The 22,163-nt window shown below is 36.8% G+C and overlaps 1 protein-coding gene across 4 annotated transcripts in view; it reads right to left on the bottom strand.

The window, feature by feature from the left end:
* The window catches only part of Vps13 (vacuolar protein sorting 13C), a 1,645,987-nt gene that overhangs the window by 1,242,093 nt on the left and 381,731 nt on the right, over window positions 1–22,163 (bottom strand). For all 4 annotated transcript variants that reach the window (XM_090373229.1, XM_090373247.1, XM_090373239.1 and 1 more), the window contains exon 18: window positions 19,127–19,279. In XM_090373229.1, coding sequence (XP_090229355.1) covers window positions 19,127–19,279 — 153 coding nt within the window. The remainder of the gene's footprint in view (window positions 1–19,126; window positions 19,280–22,163) is intronic.

The raw sequence follows: 22,163 nt of genomic DNA, 5'->3' as shown, positions 1-22,163 counted from the left end.
CTCCACCTTGCTCTCAGTTATTACAAAATCACTTAGCTCCCTGTTAGAGTTTGATAAACTTCTGGCATTCCCCTCATTTGATGACTCCTCATGTGTGAATGTAGATGCAAAATACTCATTCAGTTTATAAGCTACCTGAGCATGATCATCAATAGTCAACCCATCCATGTTAAGTGGTCCAATCTGATTCATCCCTTTCCTTCTAGAGTTTACATAAGTAAAGAACTGTTTGCTGTTTTTCTTTGCATCCTTTTCTAAAGATTTCTCGTAATCTGCCTTCGCCTGCCTAACCTCCTTTGTGACATGATTACAGACAAGCTTATACCTGCCATAGGTGTCTGTGTCACATGATAATTTATATGCATCCCATACATTTTTGTTCTCTGCCACAAGCCTCATTAACTCATCTGACATCCATTTAGGCCTGAACCTTGAACAGTATTTCATAATTGGAATGAAGAGCCTAGTAGCCTCCACAAGATTAAATCCCTGAAGGCTCACCATTTAGAATTCACCATTGGTAACATTATCAGTTCATCCCTCTGTATAGAATTTAAAAACTGTCTGACACCCTTGTAGTCTCACCTTTACAAAAGCAAAACCCTTCTCTTTAGCCTACATTGGCCATTTCCTTTTCTCTTATTAATTTTTATTATTATTATTTTTTTTAATATTCTTCTTATATATATATATATATATATATTTGTTTTTATTCTTATTATTTTATTTTATATATTTTTTGTTTTATTTTATTATTATTATTTTTTTGGCTGGTGCAGGCCATATGGTGCAAGGAAGCCATAGGCTTCCTTGCACCATATGGCCAGTACTAATACTATTTATATTGGATGGCTGACTTTTAAATGCATAGTAGATTTACCTACTGAAACTCTTGCAAACAGCTGGCTTGGCATAACAACCAATTTGAAAAATCCATCAAATAGTGTATACCAGTGACCTGACAGTACCTCCCCAATGAAATTCAAAGGGTGAAGTAAAGATTAGAGCTAATAAGGTATTCACTGACCTCTATCTTTGGACTGTGCAAATCAAATTATCTTCCTCAAATCAAAATCAAATGTTAATTTTGGTTTGAGCAATATATACTTAGTATCAACAAGTTAAATCAGAATAATCCTCCATCTGTTAAGATAAATAGTGCCTCTAAGTGCCTCTAATATCAGTGGTTTCTGAATCAAAGCATCTTGGAGTTATCCTTGACAACAAGCATTCTTTCCTCCTGCATATAAAACATATGGCAAAAAAATTCAAGAGCTATACTAGCATGCTGATCAATCTCTAAATGTGATTGTGGTCTAGACAAGAAAACTTTAAATTTATTCTACAAGGCAGTCTTCATTCCTATTGTTACATTTACTGTGGCAGCCTGGTTCATCATGTCAAAATCATCAGCTGTCAGAATAAATTGCATTTCAATGCTTCTTACCATCACTGCAGCCTGCAGAATGCCATCTACTCTAGCCCTACAATTTCTCTCAGGAACAATACCCATAGATCTTCGTTTTGGATTATGCTATATTAGAAAAAATATTCCCTTAGTTTCTAGGCTACAGACAATAGACACAAAGGTAGAAAAAAAAAAAAGATGCTGGCATGACCTGATAGTTATGTGACAAGAGTGCTGGTCTCTTTCTAGAAAGGGTGCTGTTACTAGGTCCTTCTTTCCTAATGTTCACTATACCATAAATGAAGAAAGCAGGAAATGGTTTTCTATCAATACAGTGGATTCCAGTTATTTGGGCCACAGGTTAATCGGGGCAGCCGTTTATTTGGGGCAAATCTTAAAAAACAGAACCCAATTGAGAAAGTAGCCAGGGTTTACTTCGCTTAATTGGAACTACATGCTGTTTAATCAGGGCAGGAGACTGCAGCACTGGAGATTACCCTACTATTGTCTCCGACCGTACCACGTGGTTCGGTCGGATTTCTGGAGGTCACAACCATAAAACAATTAGCAGTCACCTGTTTATTGGAATTTTCTGTTAGTGCAATTTTTCATAAACAGATAGTAAACTCGATCTTATTGAATTTGCGATAATAGTGACAGCTAGAATTCTGTGGGTTATTATGGTGAAATGTGTTTACACTTCCACAAAATCTTCAATCATATAAAAAAAATTAATTTTCAGAATCTTCTCTTCATTCCTATTTTTAAAGCTTCGTAACTTGTTACTCCATTCTCACTTGCACATATCGTGTTGCTTTCAATTTGTGTGTACTGAGTTCTTTGTTATCGACTGCTTATCTTTTTACTGTTTTAAATTTTAACCCCCACCCACAAATGTCAGTGAACAGAAATGTCAATTAGTTAGTATGTACATATTACAGTACGTATTAATTATTCCGGTTATCACATATATTCTTCAGATTTTCACGTATCGTTTAATTTTTTAATTGGTAAGGTAATAAAGGGTAAATTTGTACTTAATATAGATTTACTTTTATAGCCTGTGGATAATATTCCTCCTATTTTTGCTAATTAGAATCGCTTTTTTAATAGAATTAAAATTCAATTCATAAACGTGATCACAATGACCGGCGCTTACACATCATATAGTGAACAGTACTTTACTATGGTAAGTCCATCATAACGTGATTTGATTGTACAGTGAACCAATTGTAAAGCGGAGTCCATTGTATTCTTAACTATTTACATCAAACTTCGGATAATTGAGGCAGCCACTTAATCAGGCCAAAATTCACTAGTTCTGATGTGTCTCAAATAACCGGAATTGACTGTATATACATTTCATACCTCCTGACCAGACATAACTCTTTCCATGCTAGGCTCATCAGACTTGGAATTTCTGACACTGACCAATACCTCTGCAGTTGACAGGAAGAATGGGCCCACAAGCTCCACTCATGTTACAACTAAGATGACGTTAGGCATCCATTACTGCCAGCTTCAAGGAGTTTGTCTCCTGAAATGAGGAAAACTTTCGGAACACAAGAAAATATCCCAACTGCTGAAGGATTTTGCAATCAAAGCATGGGTGGGTGGGTGGGTGGGTGTGGGTGTTAAATGGCGCACAAGCTGCTGTGGCTATAGTGTGCCTATTCACAGGAATGTTAAAAAATAATTGTAAAGCCAGTTCAATTTCATTTCAGCTCAAACTAATCATATTTGTTTATAAATTCCAATTTGTTTCAAAAAAACAGAAAAGTTCCTTAATATTTGCCTCCTCTCCAATGATATTATTTAACCTCTCCAATGATATTAGTGTTTAATGCACACTATAGCTGTGGCTATAGTGTGCACACTATAAGTTTAAGGCACACTATAGCCACAGCAGCACAAGCTGCTGTGGCTATAGTGTGCCTATTCACAGGAATATTAAAAAATATTTGTTTATAAATTCCAATTTGTTTCAAAAAAACAGAAAAGTTCCTTAATATTTGCCTCCTCTCCAATGATATTATTTAACCTCTCCAATGATATTAGTGTTTAATGCACACTATAGCCACAGCTATAGTGTGCCTATTCACAGGAATATTAAAAAATAATTGTGAAGCCAGTTCAATTTCATTTCAGCTCAAACTAATCATATTTGTTTATAAATTCCAATTTGTTTCAAAAAAACAGAAAAGTTCCTTAATATTTGCCTCCTCTCCAATGATATTATTTAATGTCATCAGTTCTCAGATATTAGCCAGAGAGTGAAATATTCAAGTTCAACGCTGTTGGTAGTGTGGACAGTCAATCAAAATATGTTTGATGTTAGATGTTCTGAGCAGTGTGGATACTGAGGAGGATCAACGCCTGTGAGTAGATGAAGGTGAGTCAGATAAGTATGGCCTATTCTAATCCGTGCAAGTACCACTTCTTCTCACTGAACTGTCTGAATGCTTGAATGCCAAAATGTTGGGTCTTGCTTCAATTGGAAAAGTTTATTACTTGTTTGGTTATACCAGAGCTCTGTTCATTGTGCATGGTATGCTGCTTAAATTATGATATTATAATCAGAGGCTGGAATAAAGACATAGGTTAAGTCTAAAGTTGATGGATTTTTAGCAGAAATATCACCCAATTCATTTTCTTTAATGCCTGAATGTTTACTAGTTGTTGGCAATTTCAATTTTCAACAGCAAATTCCTGGTATGATTTAAAATAGGGTGATCCTTATGAGAGGGCTTCTGCATTGCTCTGATTTAGCTGAGAGAATCAGTAAAAACCAAATATTTTGTGGATGGGTGAAGAGTTAAATTTTCTAGGGCTAATTGTATTGCATATAGTTCTGCTGAAAAGTTGCTGTACTCAGGTGGAAGAGAAGCTAATATGATAGCAGAAGGAAACACTGCTGCTGCACCAACAGTTGAATGAGACTTGGAACCATCCGTATATATATCGGTAAAAATTCTACATAGCTTTGAGTAATGGCTAGCATGCAGTTGTTGCACATTCATAGTCTGTAGACGGTTCTTTCCACATTGGAGAAAATAAGTATCACAAGTCGGATGAGGAAAGGGAGTCCATGGTGGGTGAGAATAATTCTTTATCTGCTGCTTATTGTGGAGAGGAACAGTCCAATTCTGTGATATTTCAAGGAGCCATAGGCCTGCTGGTTGTATTTTACTTGGTTTATTTAAATAGATATTGTGAAATGTGGATTAAAGAGGTAGGGCTGAATGGGATACAGAGAACAACTTTGTATTTTGGCTGCATATTTAAGTAGTAACATTCTTCTGTGAAGGTAGAGGGGGCTGTATAGACTCTGAGTTGGAGATGTCCTATATGCACCAAGAGCAATCCACAGCGCATTGTGTTATACAGGTCGAGCCAGTGTAACACTCTTTTGGACAGAATCGTAAACTGGGGCACCATAATCTAAACGGGATCTAATCAGTGCCCTATATAAGAGCAGCAAAGTTGTGCTATCTGCTCCCCAAGACAGTGCAGATAAAGCTCTTAGCATGTTCAACTTTTTCAGACAGGTAGTGTGTATTGATTTAATGTGCTCAAAGAAGTTTAACTTGCTATCAAGAATAAATCCCAAGAATCTAATATTGTTGGCAATCAGGATGGTGGAATTTGATCCGAAGTTCAGGGTCTATACGAGATTTACGTTGATTGCAAAAGTGGATCGCAATTTCTGTTTTCTGATGGAAAAGACGATATCCATTGAACTCGGCCCACTTTTGTATGAGTGACATTTGCAATTGCCGCTCAATAGATTTCATGTTCAGAGAATGGCAAGAAATAGAGAGACCATCAGCATAAAGATAGGCTTCCACAGTATTTGGAAGTTTTTTAATAATGGAATCAGTTCTAAGGGCAAATAGGGTTGTGCTCAATACCGACCTCTATGGCACTCCTTCTTCCTAAGAGAATGTAGAAAAGGAGTTTTGGTATTGAACTTGGAAAGAGCAGCTCTAGAGGAAGTTCCTAATAAATATAGGCAGGTTGCCTTGTAGACCAAGATTATGCAGGTCACTGAGAATGCCATATCACCAGGTAGTATAAAATGCCTTCTCTATATCGATGGAGATCATAACAAGGTGTTCATTTTTCACAAAGGCATTGCAAATTTCAGATTCAGCCTTGATCATCAGATCTAAGGAGGATCTGTTTTTGCGAAAGCCATGTTGACAATTACTCAGTAGATGTTGACTTTCAATGATCCAAGTGAGTAAACTGTGGATCATTTTTTTCAAGAATTTCACCAAAGCAACTTGACAGAGAGATTGGCCTGTAACTATTAGGACTAGAGGGATCTTTTCCAGGTTTCAAAAACACCAAAACTGTAGCATGGTGCCAAGAAGTTGGATAAATATTTTCCAGGAAGATCAGGTTAAAAAAGACTAGAAGTAGTTATAAGTTTTTGTCATCGAGATGCTGCAGCATGACATAATATATGCCATGTGGCCCAGAGGCACCGTTTCGTATTGTTCTGATGGCCTGCAAAAGTTCACAATATTGAAGAGGCTGTTTATATGGAAGTGATAGTGAGGTTTGAAAGTTGATAGGTCTCTGTTCGGTGGCAGCCTTAATTTTCTGGAATTTCAAAGTGTAGTTTGATGCAGCTGAGATTTGAGTAAAGGTTTGCTCAAGGCATTGGCTATATCTAGAGGAGCAGAGAGTTCTTGCCCACAGCAGGAAAGAATTGGGGAAGTAACAGTTGGAAACTTCCCAGAAAGCTGTCTAATTTTCTTCCATATTAATCTGGAGACAGTGTTTCTATTGATAGTAGATGCGAACCGAGCCCAAGAATCTTTCTTGGCTTGCTTTTGAATGTAACGTGCTTTTGCCCTTAGTTTCTTGTAGCTAATTAGATTAGCTGTGGTTGGAGATCGACAGAATAAATTAAATGCTTTATTTTTTTCTTTCTTTCCTTTTGTGCACTCTTCAATTCCACCAGTAGTTGAAATGCTGTAGGTTTGGGGGATTTGATAATGGGATTGAGTACATAGCTGCAACTAAGAGACAGGATGTGACATAATGAGTAACTTCATCTATGGCTGTAGTTGAATAGTTTTTTGGTCAAGAGTGATTGCTGACTGAAATTTGGCACAATTGGCTTTAGAGAATTTCCATTTCCTGCAGGGTTGGTCTAATGGTGGTTGTGTAGTCATCAGATTACAGACAATTGGAAAATGATGATCACTGCCCATGGAATCATCCAGAGCGGACCACTGCATGACTGAAAACAGTATCAGGAAGCAAACTGATAGGCCAATTGGAGAAGTCTGTCCAGTTGGTAACTGTATATGGGTGTGCGAGCCACTATTAAGAAGAGTGAGGTTTTGTTTTTCCAGTAAACTTTCAATCAGTCGGCCGCGCCAGTCTAATTTAGATAAACTCCATAAAGGATGGTGGCCATTGAAATTCCCAAGCAAGCAGACAGGGGAGGGAACTGTCTTAAAAGTTTTTAAAGGTCATTATAACAGTAAGGCCGCCGCCTCCGTAGCCAGGTGGGAAGGAGCAGCAGTGCATAGCACATGCTTCTTGATTAGACCGGGGTTCGAGCCCGTCACCACCAAATACGGAGGATGCGGAAAGGTCATGGAATGACCATCGCATATCCCGGAGCAATATGGCCTTAGTTGCTAATGCTCCTAAAAAATTCAAAAATAACAATAATAATAAAAAATAAGAGTAAGTATGATTTGGTGGAAGATAAACTGAGACTAGTGTTAAAGCAATCTGAGTAATCAGACGCGCAGCAACGACTTCGATTTGGAGAGTGATTTGCCTAGACGGAATCTTTCAGCTAATCAAAATGGTGACACCACCACGAGCAGAATCGGATGTATTCTGATCTCGTCTGTAGATCGAGTAGTTTTTTATGGAAACAGAGATTTGAGGAGTTAAACAGGTTTCTTGCAGGAAGAAACCAACTGGAGAGTAGCGGTTAATTAAATATTGAATGTCGTCAATGTTGCCATGAAAGCCCCTGCAATTCCACTGCAAAATGTAGGGCATTACTTGAATTTAGAAGAAGATGTACCTGACGTGGCTGTCTTATGGCTGAACGCCATAAGACTTCGGCTTGTCTCTTTTTGGAAAGGGAGACCGGTGTCCACCCCTTCTTCTGCAAATATTTCTAGAATCGGATCTTCCTTTTTGGATGGGTACTCTGCATCCATCGATATGTCCTGAATAATCTTTTTTGAAGTTGAATTAGGATTATTTGAAGTAGAGGCATTCACTGGCAGAGACTGAGATTTTGCTAGTATTGTCAGAAACGTATTAATTGCTTGGTCTGAGTGCTTAACGGCAATGGACTATTGCTGAGAGAGAACAGCCAGAGCCCAGTCAGAGTTTGATGTGTTTGATGGAACGGTAACTTCAGTTTGTGTGGCAATGGTTTGATATTTTTTTGCAATATTGGCATAGGTACGGTTAGGTATACTGGGTGCAATTAATTTTCTTGCATCATGATAACTAATTCTGTTTTCAACTTTATATTTCACAATTTTTTTCTCTGTTTTCCACCTCTCACATGTCTTAGAGTAGGCAGGATGGTTGCCTTTGCAGTTGAGACAGATCATTTTTTTCCGCCGAACAATCACTTTGAATGTGATCGGAGAATCCACAGTTGGGACAAACTGGGTTCCCTCTGCATGTCGTTTGAGAGTGGCCATACTTTTGGCATTTATAACATCTCAATGGATTGGGTATGAAAGGACTGGTGCAGCAAAGAAGATATCCTGCTTTTACTGATATGGGTAGGCATGGACTGTTAAAGGTGAGAATGATATTTCTCGTAGGTGTGAGAATATTGTCTCTTTTGATCATAATTCTTTTTACAGCAATTACATTTTGTTCCTGAAGCTCTAATTTAATTTCCTCCTCCGACACATTCATCCGGTCCCAACTAGATATTACACCCTTTGATGTATTTAGGGTTGCATGTGGAGTTACTTTCACTGGAATACCAGCGAAAGTTGTCATTTTTAGCATTCTTTCAGAGTGCCTGCAGTTTAGAGTTTCAATAACTAAGTCCCCTGATTGCAGTCTCTTAACCGTCTTGGGAGACCCTGCAATTCTTTCCAGGTGTTTTGAATTAGAAAGGGGGATAGCTTACTGAGAGGCTGTTCAGATAGTGAGTGCATTATTAAGAATGCAGGCAAGTCTGTCACCGAGGGATTGATTTTCGACCTTAAGCTTATCTGTAAAAAGATGTAAACCTCCCAAACACTTCCTAGTTCATTTCACAAATATATGTGGTCTCAATTCTAATCTCAATGATGCCCATTTCCACTTGCAGTCTTCCAAACCCCATGTACTTTTTCTGACACAATCTCAGTTACCGGTTGTTTAACTACTGCTCATCTCCATTGCCAAAATTATTCACCGTATGATTCCTTTCGCCTCAAAGGTGATACTTGTGCATATGTCCGTTCCGATATTCCCTGTCAGAGACTTTGTAATTTGGAATCTCCTCTTTTCGATCTTCTCTGGCTTAAAATCTCTCTACCTCATTGCGCCAAATTGATCTGTTGTCTCTACCGTTCTCCCAACACCACTAATCACTTGGTGCTCTTTGACTTCCTCTCTTTGCAATTTGACTTTCTCCAGTCCAACTTTCCTAACAGTGAGGTAATTTTCCTTGGTGATTTTTAATGTTCACAACTCCAGCTGGCTTCCATTTTCTAGTCACACTGACCCAGCTGGTCGAGATGCTGAGGCTTTTGCAATTACCAATGATCTTGCACAGATTGTTCATTTACCTACAAAAATACCGGACAATCCTAATCATACAGCCAATACGCTTGATCTTTTTCTCACAAACAACCCTTCTAAGTACACGGTCGAAGTGAGAGGTCCTTTAGGCACTTCAGATCACAAATTGGTGATTGTCTCTTCTCCAATGGAACCTTTATCTCATGACTATTCCCAACCTCGTGTTGTTTGGCATTACAATAATCCAAAATGGGATGACCTGCGAGACTTCTTTTCGTCTTTTCCTTGATCGGATTACTGTTTCAAAAGTTCTGATGTCAACGTTTGCTCAGATCGTGTCAGTGAAATTATTCTTGCAGGAATGGAATCCTTTATCCCACATTCCACTTTAAAATCTCGTACTTTATCTAAACCTTGGTTTTCCAATAAATGTGCTAGCTGTTCAAGAGAAGAACTTGAACAGCCTTAGCACATTTATTGGCACATTTATCATAATTGTCTTATTTCCAATTCTTCAGTTTCATTTTCTGCCTACACCAAAGCTCGCAACAATTGTAAAGCAGTTATTAATCAGTCGAAACTAGATTTTGAACAGACTAATAAGGGTAGAAAACTTGTTTCTTGCCCTAATAATGGTAGCCAAGCATTCTGGTCTCAACTTTTGCCCATCTCTGCTCCCACCCCTTTCAAAACCAGATGATTCTGTTGTCACTTCAGCCAACGATAAAGATGACCTACTAGCATCCCATTTTTCTTCCAACTCATGTATTAATGATCTTGGTAAAACACCTCCCACCATTCCCAACAACCTCCATTCAATGCCTCCTGTGGTCTTCCGTCAAAACAATGTCAGAAGGATTTTGACAAATCTTGATGCAAAGAAAGCTCTAGGTCCTGATGGTATTTCTCCACTTGTTCTCAAAACCTGTGCTCCTGAATTTACTAGTGTTCTTTGCCGCCTTTTTTCACTTTCTTATTCGAAAGGTGTTTTTCCTTCTTGGAAATTTGTTCATATCCAGCCAGTTCCTAAAAAGAGTGACAAATCCCTCCCATCCGATTATCACCCTATTGCAATTACTTCTCCTCTTTCTAAAATAATGGAGAAATCAATTCACCGCCAACTCTTAAACTACCTAGAAACTTTCCATCTGATCAACAATCGCCAGTATGGATTCCGTCAGTGTTGATCCACTGGTGATATGTTACTCATTTATGGACAAATTCAATGGAAAAGTTTGGTGAAACACAAGCAGTTGCTCTTGACATCTCAAAGGCTTTTGATCGTGATTGGCATAAAGGTCTTCTAAACAAACTTCCATCTTATGAGGTTTTCCAACTGTTTTTTGTAATTGGTTATCCAGTTTTCTCTTTGATCACTCACTGAGGGTGATGGTATATGGCTCTCTGTCTTCTAACTTCTCCACTAATGCTGGTGTCTCCCAAGGTTCATTTCTTTTCCCCACTCTTTTCCTCTTGTATATTAACACGTTGACTGCCAATGCTTATTTGGGTAAACTGGTCTCCGACACCAATTTGAGTTAGGCATGCTAAATTATTCAAAACCCAAATTATAATATATATTCATCACCAAAACTCATTTAAAAAAATCTTATTATTGTAAAAAAAAAAAGCCTCGGGAATTATCTCGTAGTAGGTGTATGTAATAGAAAATTCTTCACAGCAGCCAACTACAAGATAACTCGACGTGTTGTAACTTGCAGAATTCTCTGTATATCAATCTGTGCTGTGCATAAATCCGCTGCAGTGGCACAGACTTTGTCATGTACATTGTATTTAGTACTTAATTACGCATTTCAGACTTTTTTTTTTTTGTAAAAAAAAAAAAAAAAAAAGAACCTAAACATGGATAAGAAGAGACCACTGACTGAAGAGCTTGAGTTCTATGCTAATATGAGTGACTCGGAATTTGAAGAGCTTTTTGATGAGTCATACGGTTCTGGCTTATAGATCGTTCGGATCAAATACTCTCGTATTATTTAGCATAAAGGAAAACCATCAGATGTCTGAAAAAAAAAACTGCATTATATATTATAGAAACATGCATAACGCATACATCCTTTTCTCTGTCAAGTTACGGGTTTCTCTGAATTTCATGCATTTTTTGGTGGAACCCGTAACTTGATGGAAAAGTTTTTTCCATTCTTCGATTGGAGAAAAAATTGGAAACATTCCAAGAAGATTAGGACTGAACATAAAATTCATTATTTAGAATTTCAGTTGGCTATACCACCAACTAAAAAAAAAAAGGGGCGACCAAGTCGTTTCGAGTATGTATGAGAAATAAAAAAACGCCACGGAACAGGCTATTACTGTCCAGTGCACTAAGAGAAGCTATCTCTTTGCATGAAGAAAATATATTTTTTTTTTGTCCATAAATTCTGTTTTCTGATGCCATGGGTGATTTTTCATTCTTATCCCAGAAGCCAACTGTCCATCAGTTGCACATATTTGCTGCGAATATACTCATAGCTGCGCCTGAACGACAAGTCATACCAGTCCGAGTTAACTGTTAGTGTTCTGGGCCAGATCACCAAATATGAATTAACGCGTAGTCATCATTCAACGTGTTAATGACCTTCTTCCATTGACTGGAAATCCTATCCACAGTTTTGCCGATGATAGCACATTGCATTCCACTTTCCATTTTGAGAAACCTTGCCCTGCTCAATCAGCTTCAACTTCTCGAATATCCACTACCAATTCCTTAAATGCCAATCTCCGTGTAATTCTCCAGTGAGGCAAAGACAACTTAGTTGATTTCAATCCTTCTAAAACTCAGTCTTGTATTATATCTTGCAAAAAGGATTCTTCTGTTCCTATGCTTATCTTTGGTGACACTCCGATTTCTAGGCAAGTTGATATATCTCTTTTGGGGATTACCCTGACTTCTAATCTCTCTTGGCACAAGCACATTACAAATACTGCTTCCTGTGCATCTAAAAAACTTGGTTTTCTCTTTCATTTACGGCATTACTTTTCTTCCAAACAGCTGTTCAACTCTGTACAAATCGCAAATCTGTGCTACTATGGAATACTGTTCCCACATCTGGGGTGGTGCCCCCAAAACCTCTCTCAGCTTCTAGATTCCATTCAGAAGAGGGCAGTTATGTTAATTAATGGCTTCTCTCTAACAGAGTCTCTCCACTCACTGTCTCATAGATGTACTTGTTTCTGCTGCATGCCTTTTCTACAGATAGTTCCATAGGCACTGTTCTTCTGAATTGGCTTCTTTAATTCCCGCTCTCTCTTTCAAAACAGTCCGAACACGTCGCCACCAGCCAACATCCATTTACTGTCCAACTTCAAACTCACAGAACCAACTTTTCATCTTCCTCGTTTATTCATTCAGCTGCCTTTTCTGGAACAACCGTCCTTCATACGTATTTCCTGAAAATTACAGTCTACAAAAGTTCAAGTCTAATGTCAACAAATATCTTCTTTCATCTTCTCAACCTCCAACCCAAGCACGGTACTAAGTACTATACGTTCTAATACCTCTCATGTTTGGGAGTTTCATTAAAAAAAAACACCTCTTTACTTGCAACGAATCATGGTCATTTTCTGTGTCTGTCTGGCGGCTTGATGGCTCTAAAGTTGGAAACATATTTTGTTCCATGCTGGCTCCTTTTAGTCCCTGGCATATGAACTTTTCTGCTAACGTTACCGGCCCTGCCCACAGTGAGGCAGCAGTGCCCGGTGTGACCAAGCAAAATTAGTAGGAGTTAGTCTAATAAAATATGAAAAATAAAGAAATGTTACTTTCCTTCCTTGCTCTGTATAAGTACTTCTAGTAAATGAGCTGCTATTAAAAAAATGGATATATTAAGGAGAGAAACGTAAAAGATAACTATAATTCACCTTTTAGAAAATCACAGTAAATGCACAGATAAAGTTACACTCGCTTGGCACCCAGGGCTGCAATCAAAGCTTTTTTTGGAGAGAAAAGACCCTTCAGTTTAGTCCCCCTACAGTAACCAGGGCCAATTATTGAATCTCCTGAATCTGCTAGTTATCTTGGAAACTTTTTTTGCTTCAATCCTGTGGAGTGACTTGACCCTTTAGACTTTCTTCCAGGTGACACCCCCCTCTCTCTCTTTCTTTTTTTTTTGGGGGGGGGGATTGTTGTTGTTGTTTTGGTTTTTAGGAGCATTAGCAACTAAGGCCATATTGCTCCAGGATATGCGGTGGTCATTCCTTGACCTTTCCGCATCCTCCGTATTTGGTGGTGACGGGCTCGAACCCCGGTCTAATCAAGAAGCGTGTCGTACTCACTGCTGCTCCTTCCCACCTGGCTATGGAGGCGCCGGGGAGGGGGGATTAAATAAAGATGTAAATACCCCTGATGGAAGTTAGGGGTAGTTACAACTTCAAGTAAACCCCCCACATCAGTACACAGTGATTGCTGTCAACTAGTGAGTCTTTTACCTGCAGATTCTTAATGAAGGTAGTCACTACTGATAACCAGATAAATGCTTCCTCTTCTTGCCTCCCTAACATGCTGCTGTAGAAAACAGTCATCCAGGAAATCTACAAAACGCTTGCTAGTGTGTGAGTGACTAACCCAAAAATTTCAGTCAACATCTGGAAAGTTAAAATTCCTCATTATAAAAGATTCTGATTTACTGGACTACTATTTTTTTGTACTGTACAACACTGCTTTTCTCCTCAGGATAAAGTTCGATTATTTTAGTGCATTTTTATGCCTTAATTAAAAACTATTACCAAAAATTTTCCACCACCAGCAATATTTTTGTATGTTTTTTTTTAGAAAATAATACAAAAATATTGCTTCTCACAAAGATTCACCTTAGGGAACTGTCAAGTGTGGGGATACCAGTTAATTTTATGCTAAAAATGTTGTTCAACCATTGTTTGGGAGATTTAATAAATACCAGCTTAAATCTACAACCCCTTATGTGTTGCTGAGAAAGAGTAAGGACACCATCAGGATTTAGTTTACTAAACTCATTTAATGTGCTAAATGTGCCAATCAGATATCCTCACAGATGTCTAGCTTCCCGACACTGCAATTTGCAGAACTCCAGTCTTTCTTGTTAAAAATGTCCTTTGTACCCCTGACTAATCTTGTTCTTTACATCCATTCCAACAGATTAACATTCCTCCTAAAATGAGGCTTCTAAAATCTGTATGCAGAACCTCGTGATCCAGTCTGACCATTGTCTTATATGATGAAATAATCTCCTCTTTCACCCTGGCAAAATTCCTGTATATGAGAGAACGTTGGCTGTTCTAGCAGCAATTCTGTACTGCATTGCACTGCACAGAGAATTCATGTCAGACTGCATAATTCTGATCTCCAGGTCTTTTTTTTTGTTCTCTACTAACCTGTGTATATTATTCCAGGTAGGATTACTGTTACTTAAATGTAGTGCCTTACTATTTATCAATAGTAAACCTAAATTTCCTAATTTATGATGCAAATAATTGTCCAAATTATTTGCATCATAAATTTATTTGCTTAATTTATGATGCAACTCAATTGCCCAAATTGTCATGCATTTGCCTTATCTCAGGTCTTGTTGGAGTAATGCACACTGATTGCTATCATTAATTACTGTGCCCAACTGGGTCTCACCTGCAAACTCAAACATTAATCTTCATATGCCTACAGTAAGATGGTTAATAAATACTGAAAACGGTAAGAGGTCCTAACATGGAACCCTGAATGTTACCCATAATAACATTAGTCCATGAAGAGTAGTGGCCATTAATGAGTGTCGCCTGCCACTCAATCACTCCTTTATCCATTGCAGTAACTTTCCCCATAATGTCAAACCCTCTTTGTAACTTGATTGGAGACTAATTTATTCTTACTATTACTGCAGAATGTGTCCCCTGATAATTTATAATAATCCCACACATTTTTCTTCCCTACAACAAATCTCATCAGTTCATATAACCTCATTTCAGTCTAAACCTTGAATAATATCTGCTATATAAAGCTTGTATAAAGATTTGTATAGTAGCCATTAAAGTACATGATGTCAAAATTATTTAATGCATACAATTCCTCTGTGACTACTTCATAATAACTAATCAGAAAAATTTTCCCTTAACAAATCTATGCTGAAGCATAGATTTGTCAAGGGAAAATTTTTGCCACATAACTGCATTCCTGTCAAGGTTATCCTGCATTATTTCTTTAACCCCTTGACATCATAATTTTTCTGGCACAGAATTCAAGCTTACAAGTCTTTAATTAATCACTTTGCTCTTAGATCTCCCTCTGTGAATAGGAGAGACATTTTCATATCTCCAGTCTGACAGCCCTCCCCTTAATCCAATGTTACTCCTGTGGTAAAGATTTGCTTATCTCTTTTTTACACTTCTTTTAATATAACTGAACAGATTCCATCAGCACCTGGTTTCTTATTTACTTTTAGCTCCAGCAATTTCTCTTCATCTTCCTCTCAGTTATCACAAAATCATTTTGCTTCATATCCAGTGACCAATCCTTCTAGAATTAAGCAGAGAATTCTTTGCACTCTTAGTTAAAGTCTTCTCATATTCTGACTTACCACACTTAAGATCCTTAGTAATTTGACTGCAGACAAGTTTATACTTAATGTAGGCTTTCTGACCCCTGATAAATTTATACACATCCTACATATTTTTTTCTCTGCCACCCACTAATACCATAAGTTCATCTGACATCCACTTAGTTCTAAACATTAAACAATATCTCTTAGTTGGTATAAAGAGCTTACTAACTTCTATTAATTAGCTTGGTAAAACTCCAGAACACGGTGCCCCTTTGAAAATCACATGCCTAACCTGCTATGGTTAGCGTTAGTTAGGGTGTTTATCCCACCCTTGCCGCTGTTTTAAAATCCGGAACTCGTTTTCCTATTTTAAAACAGCTGGAAGGGGGGAATAAACACCCCAAGACCATGGCAGGCTGAAGGTGCACCATGTTCTGGAGAATAGCGATTAGCTTATTTATACTAACTATGATTAACCTCTTAATAGCTTCTAGGATTACTTCCCTGAACACTTCCCATTTAGCATTTACATTTGTTAACAACATTAATTAGTCCCACTGAAAAAATTTAAAACTGTCTAAGACCATTATAATTATCTTTAAGGGAAAAAAATCCTTTCCCTTTACCTTTGAGAGCAGTTATATCTTTAAAGAGATCCAATATTAATACACTGCCACAGAGTGGTTTCTTTATCTAAAGATTCTAACATGCTGGTACAGAAAACAGACATTCAAGAAATCCAGAAATGTTCTACTACTGAGTGACTAATAAGTTCCAATCATATCTTGAAGATTATAATCCCTATGATAAGACATTCTGATTTACTGGCTGACTCTTTTTGCCTATATAATATGTTCCCACTTTTGGTTCCCCCCCCAACTGTTTATGTCACAGTAGACTGACTGTTATACATTAACCAACTCGATTGCAGTGTACAGTTTTAGAATCTATGTGCTTCTTAACCAAGGGAATAACTCCTCCCTTACTTCCTGTGCTCTATCCTTTCAGTATCACACTACATAAACATATTCACTACTGCACTAATTGGCTTGCTTGGTACAGCATATTCACATACATGACAGGTTTGCCACAGTCTGGCCCATGACAATCTTCACACAAGAAATAAAAAAATAATAAAATAAATAATCATGTCCTTTCAACTCAAGCAATACAATAACAGGCATATTAAATTTGTAGCTACAAACAAATATCGTGGTGTGATATTGAATGACTAGCACATTCTCACCACATGTCCAGCAACTGAAAGACAAAAAAATACATTGCAAAATTTTTCAGAATAACATGGAAGGACTGGAGCCTAAAGGAGAAGGTTCTCTCTCTTCTTTACAACTGTGCATTTCTCTCAGTCATGACCTATGGTACCAGGGCCTGGTAATATAGGGTTGATAAGTTTGCCTTTCAAAACAACTCAATAGTTCATCTACAATAATTCATGCTTCTGCAGTCAACCAAAGCATGATGAACTACCTGCACAAATGCCCTTCAGGTTATAACCTGGGAAATTAGATTTGGAAATTAGTTTTGGGGGAGCTAATATATGCATCCGGTGAGTATGGGCTTGGCACACACAGAGTCCTGAGCTGGATATCATCATTCTTCTCTTTCTTGGTGATTCCTTTCTACTTCTCTCTCTCTCTCTCTGGTAACTCAGGAATTTTTTTTTGGCTGGCGCAGCATAAGCCTCAAGCTTCCTTGCACGACATGTCTAATAATAATCACAAGAAATACATACCTAGTGTGTCATCTTTCCCCTTGCTGATGACACACATAAGGAGCATAAGTTTAAATTGAGAAAGGATAGCTGAAGGATAGATATGTAGAAATTTGCTTTTAGCTGCATGTTTTTATTTTTCACCAGTAGGTGACTGTTGGAACAAACTTCCATTTGGTTAAATAAAACTTGGCAGTTTGATTAAATTTAAGAAATAACTAGACAAATTATTAGTGGGCTTTTTTTTTTTTTCTTTTTGCTAATGCTCCATGATCTTGTTTTCTTGCATCTTTTCCATTACTAACATTAAACCAAGTGAATTTTTGAAACCTAATACTGTCTAGGTCTGCTGGTGCACAATCATCAATTTTACATAATCTTTCTACTGTAGAAGTTTCTACTGTACAAACATTCCAAAGAGCCATGTAACAGCATTGTAACATACTTTTCACTTCAGAAACTTCCATGGACATTTTATGCCTTGTTAGAAAAAAAAGAGAAAAAAAACCCATCATAGTAGCAACTGTACTAACAGTATTAATATTAATTAACACAATTGTATAAATGCAACAGCTGCAAACTTTCCTATAACTTCCCAAAGCAGAATGTATGAAATGCATGTGTGACTGTATGGTTTGTTGATAACCAAACCTCTCCATAATCTCTCTAAGATTTTAAAGTGAGTAGGTTTTTCAGTGTTTTGCTTTTCTTTAAAATCTAAGGATAGATGCATTTAGGAAATTTTCCCATGGTTTCTGTATCAGTAACCCCAAGAAAGTTTCCCAAAGAGCAACAATCTAAATCACCAAGCACACAATCAAGAAATAAACACACAATGATGTTAACAAAGCAATTTCAAGTATTACATTCTTTAAATAAAAATATGAGACATATAAATCACAGTGCTTAATTCATAATGAAAAGCATACTATTTCAGGAAACTTCAACACAGTCTTTTGTAATCATAAATAATTTACAGTATGCTAAAGAACCATTTTTTTTTTTTTTTTTTTTTGTAGTTGTTGGCGCATTGGCTTCTGTGGCCATAATGCACCTCCCAAGGTTTTTGTAGTACTTTGATCCAAGCCCAAGGTGGGATTCGAACCCGCAACCTTTGGGTTGCCAAGCAGGCACTTTACCCACCTGGCTAGCCCGGTCGGCTAAAGAACCATCTGATTACTAATGAATCATGGGACTTCACTAATTTATACATTTTAATTAATAGGTGTGCTACATACAGATATTTAAAATTAATTTTTTGGTACTTTATTTTAGTAAAATTTTCAAAAGTGCTGATTTTTTTTTTTTTTTAATTCTGGATTTGAGGTTTTAATGTATTTTCGAAACCATCAATTTTTGTGTGTGGGGTGGGGGAGGGACCACACCTGTCATAATTTCTTATGCTTCCAACTTTAAGAAAATTAAAATACCTTTTATGAAAATTTATTACTGATGGAAAGCTATAAATAGTTCTTGTATTATATACCAAGACTTTTTTGTCTTGGTAAATAATACAAGAACTATTTATAGCTTTCCAACTTTACTCTAATATAATAAAATGCACAGTTTGCATTTTTTTAATTACTAACATCTTTTATATTTTACAAGTCTAATGTCACTAATGCTATCCCAAAATACATTATTAAAAAAAAGAGCAATCAGTTTGAATAACTGACAAGCTACTTTAGAATAACTATATGCAGACGTAGCATATCAACTCACCTGCTTAAAACACCTTTTTCTGGAATAATGATGTAAGAAGATTTCATGTTAATTTTTAATATTAAATATTTATGTTGCTCAATGGCATATTGAAGCCCAAATGCTGACCTCTCTTTGAAATCTTGGAGTGTCATCATTGCTGCTGCTTGTAATCTGCAATGAAAAGAGATACTGTTTAATAATTTTGCTTCTGTTTTTAATTCTATCTATTTCAGTCCCTTAAAAACTGCAGTGTGTGTGTGTGTGCACACACACACACACACACACACAAAAACCTGATTACAAATGGAAGAAACATGTTACAATTCCATATTGTAAGATAACAATACGGAATTGTAACTAAACTTTATTCTTACTAAACTAGAAAAACAGAATGACCTAAATAAAATTATTGAAAGCCAGGTAACTGATAGACATTACCAGCGATAAATACTGACTAATACACTGTAAAGCAGTGGTTTTCAACCGATGTGCCGTGGCACCTTAGGGTACCGTAACAACATTCCAGGGGTGCCATGTAACTTGGGTTTAAATTTACTTAAACTTATTATTTTTTAATTTATATGTTTATTTCATTATAAAAAGGTGTACAGTATCTTTTTAATTTTGTGGTGATCTATAATTGATGTTTACTTAATACCTCTATATAAAGAATAAAATTATATATATATATAATTTGTATTATGATATGAAATGTAATTTTTATAATTATTGTAATAAATATTATATATAAATACAGATGACCCCCGCTTAACACTGATAATTCGTTCCAGAAAAACAGAGCGCTAAGTGAGCTCCGCTTAGGTAACATATGTATTTGTAAGTTGCGGTCGGTGCCATAGGATATTTCCTAATCAATAATAAACAGTAGTGAAAAATGCACAAATGTCGGTCAGAATATTTAATATTCAAATATTTGTACATATAAAATATTCTGCATTACATACGTATATAATTATGTGGTAACTATTTATGTATCAAAATTAAACTTAAAATTCCAATTAAAATCATGAATTTAATTGATCTAAATTGATTTTGATTGATTTAATTTAATTGATTAATTTAATCATGAAAAATGTGTCGATTTTGGGTTGAATTTTGGCGCTCTTCTAAATAAACTAAAAGGGGTATTAATTTTAAATCCCCCGCAGCATTACCACCCAACAATAAAATCAACTGATCCTTCATCGCTTTGAAACCAGGCGTGTTTTTTCTTCTTTCAATATGAAACTTCTTTTAGGCATTCGTTTCCACAAAAGTCCTGCTTCATCTATGTTATAAACTTGTTGAGAAGTATAACACATAGCACTTCTCTGTTGCAGCAACTTCAGTTACTTCCAAATTGGGTTTCCCCAAACACTAAAATAATAAGCAAAAAAAAAAAAATTATGTATCTGGCTCTACTCTGAGGGTGATAGTGTTGCTGATAATGTCACAACGGCAGCTCTTAAAAATGTCTTTACTGCAGGAACTGATTATTAAACTGGTACAGGAAAATAAATAAAAAAGAAACGTATTGCTGCATTATTTTTATTGAAAACATACGTTGAGCACAATGAAATACAATGAATGGAAATTTTCATTATACTAGTGTACAATGAAATAATTCATATATAAAATATATTACAATAACACTAAAATTATTGGTCTATGGTAACTGAAGTAAGATATATAATTTTTACACTCAAATGATTTTAATTCCCGAGTGAATACTCTATCGATTGTCATTCCATTACATGTAGTATTTATTAAAAGGGTGTGCTCTTACCAAGAAAGGCTTAAGTTCGCAAATTGCAGCACCTAGAGAGTAGGCACCTGCAAGGTGATCTGACTGAGGTGTATAAGGCCTTGAATGGGTTGAGCAAGCTGAATACTGATGGGATTCTTCTTGCTCAGATTAAGAACCTGAGGAGGCAGAGATTCAAATTGAGGAAAGACAGTTGTAGAATAACGTGCGGAAATTTGCCTTTAGCCAGCTGGCAGTTGATTGGTGGAACAGAAAGACTTCATCTTTTGTTGTGTAAGTTGATAGCCTAAATAAATTTAAGGCTGAGCTGGACAGGCATTCGGAATGAATGGGAGGGTTTTTTTTTTGGCTGATGGTGCATAAGCTTGTATTCTTACACCGCATGCCTCTACTAATGCTACTAAATTATTTGACTTAATATCTAAGTTGAAGACATCTTTCATAAATTTACAACACTTCTTTCCAACCTCAGAATTTAATTCTAGATTTAAATCACAAGCGAGAACTACAGGTATGTGATCCAGTGGCTCTTCCAATAACTTTGCACCTTCAATGGAATATGGCATCAAATTCTTGTTTATGAATTTTTGAATTACATCTAATGACATCCCTGGAGTGATGTATATGGCAACGATGAAAACAGATTCACTATTGAATTTGCATAAATATACAAAAATGTTTCCGATTTCATCTGATAATGCTGTTGCATTACTGCTATTATGTTGTGCAAAGATATGTGGTGTGCTGATGACAGTTGGCTCCTCACGTTGATGAATATCGTGGCAAGATCCAATCTTCATTACATTTCGAGGGTACAGCTCTAAAATGGTGTTCACAGGCCGGCGGCTAGTTAGTACACCGGATCAAACCCATTGGTAACTTTCTAGGAGGCTTCCGGATCAGCTAGTGAATAATCTTGCTACCTCTACTCTGCCAGATAGTGAACGGAGGGAGTCCGAGTAGTGTGTATGTGGGGGAGCATTGTCGAGGCCACATTATGTCAAGGATCTTGGTATATTCTTACCACATGTACGCAGTATCCAAAAATTTCATTACTTCCTACAGCAGGTCCCACCCACTTTTTCTTACTATTGAATACACCATGAATTGTCAAACTAATATTATCTGCGAAAAGATTTAAACCTCCCAAACACTTGCTAATTCATTTCACTTTCATCAACCGGTGAAATACTACCACTTTGCTTATTGGAGGCTTGAAGTGGTGAAACCCATGTTTAGTCTCTAAAGCAAAGTTTCCGGCATCCCCCTTCCCCCATACTTCTCCTTCAA

The sequence above is a fragment of the Mastigoproctus giganteus genome, chromosome 1 (genome assembly GCF_048544385.1).
Source record: "Mastigoproctus giganteus isolate SK-2022 chromosome 1, ASM4854438v1, whole genome shotgun sequence".
In the NCBI taxonomy this organism is placed as follows: domain Eukaryota; kingdom Metazoa; phylum Arthropoda; class Arachnida; order Uropygi; family Thelyphonidae; genus Mastigoproctus; species Mastigoproctus giganteus.
The sequence above is the reverse complement of the archived record's forward strand: the minus strand, read 5'-3'. Positions and strand labels throughout refer to the sequence as shown.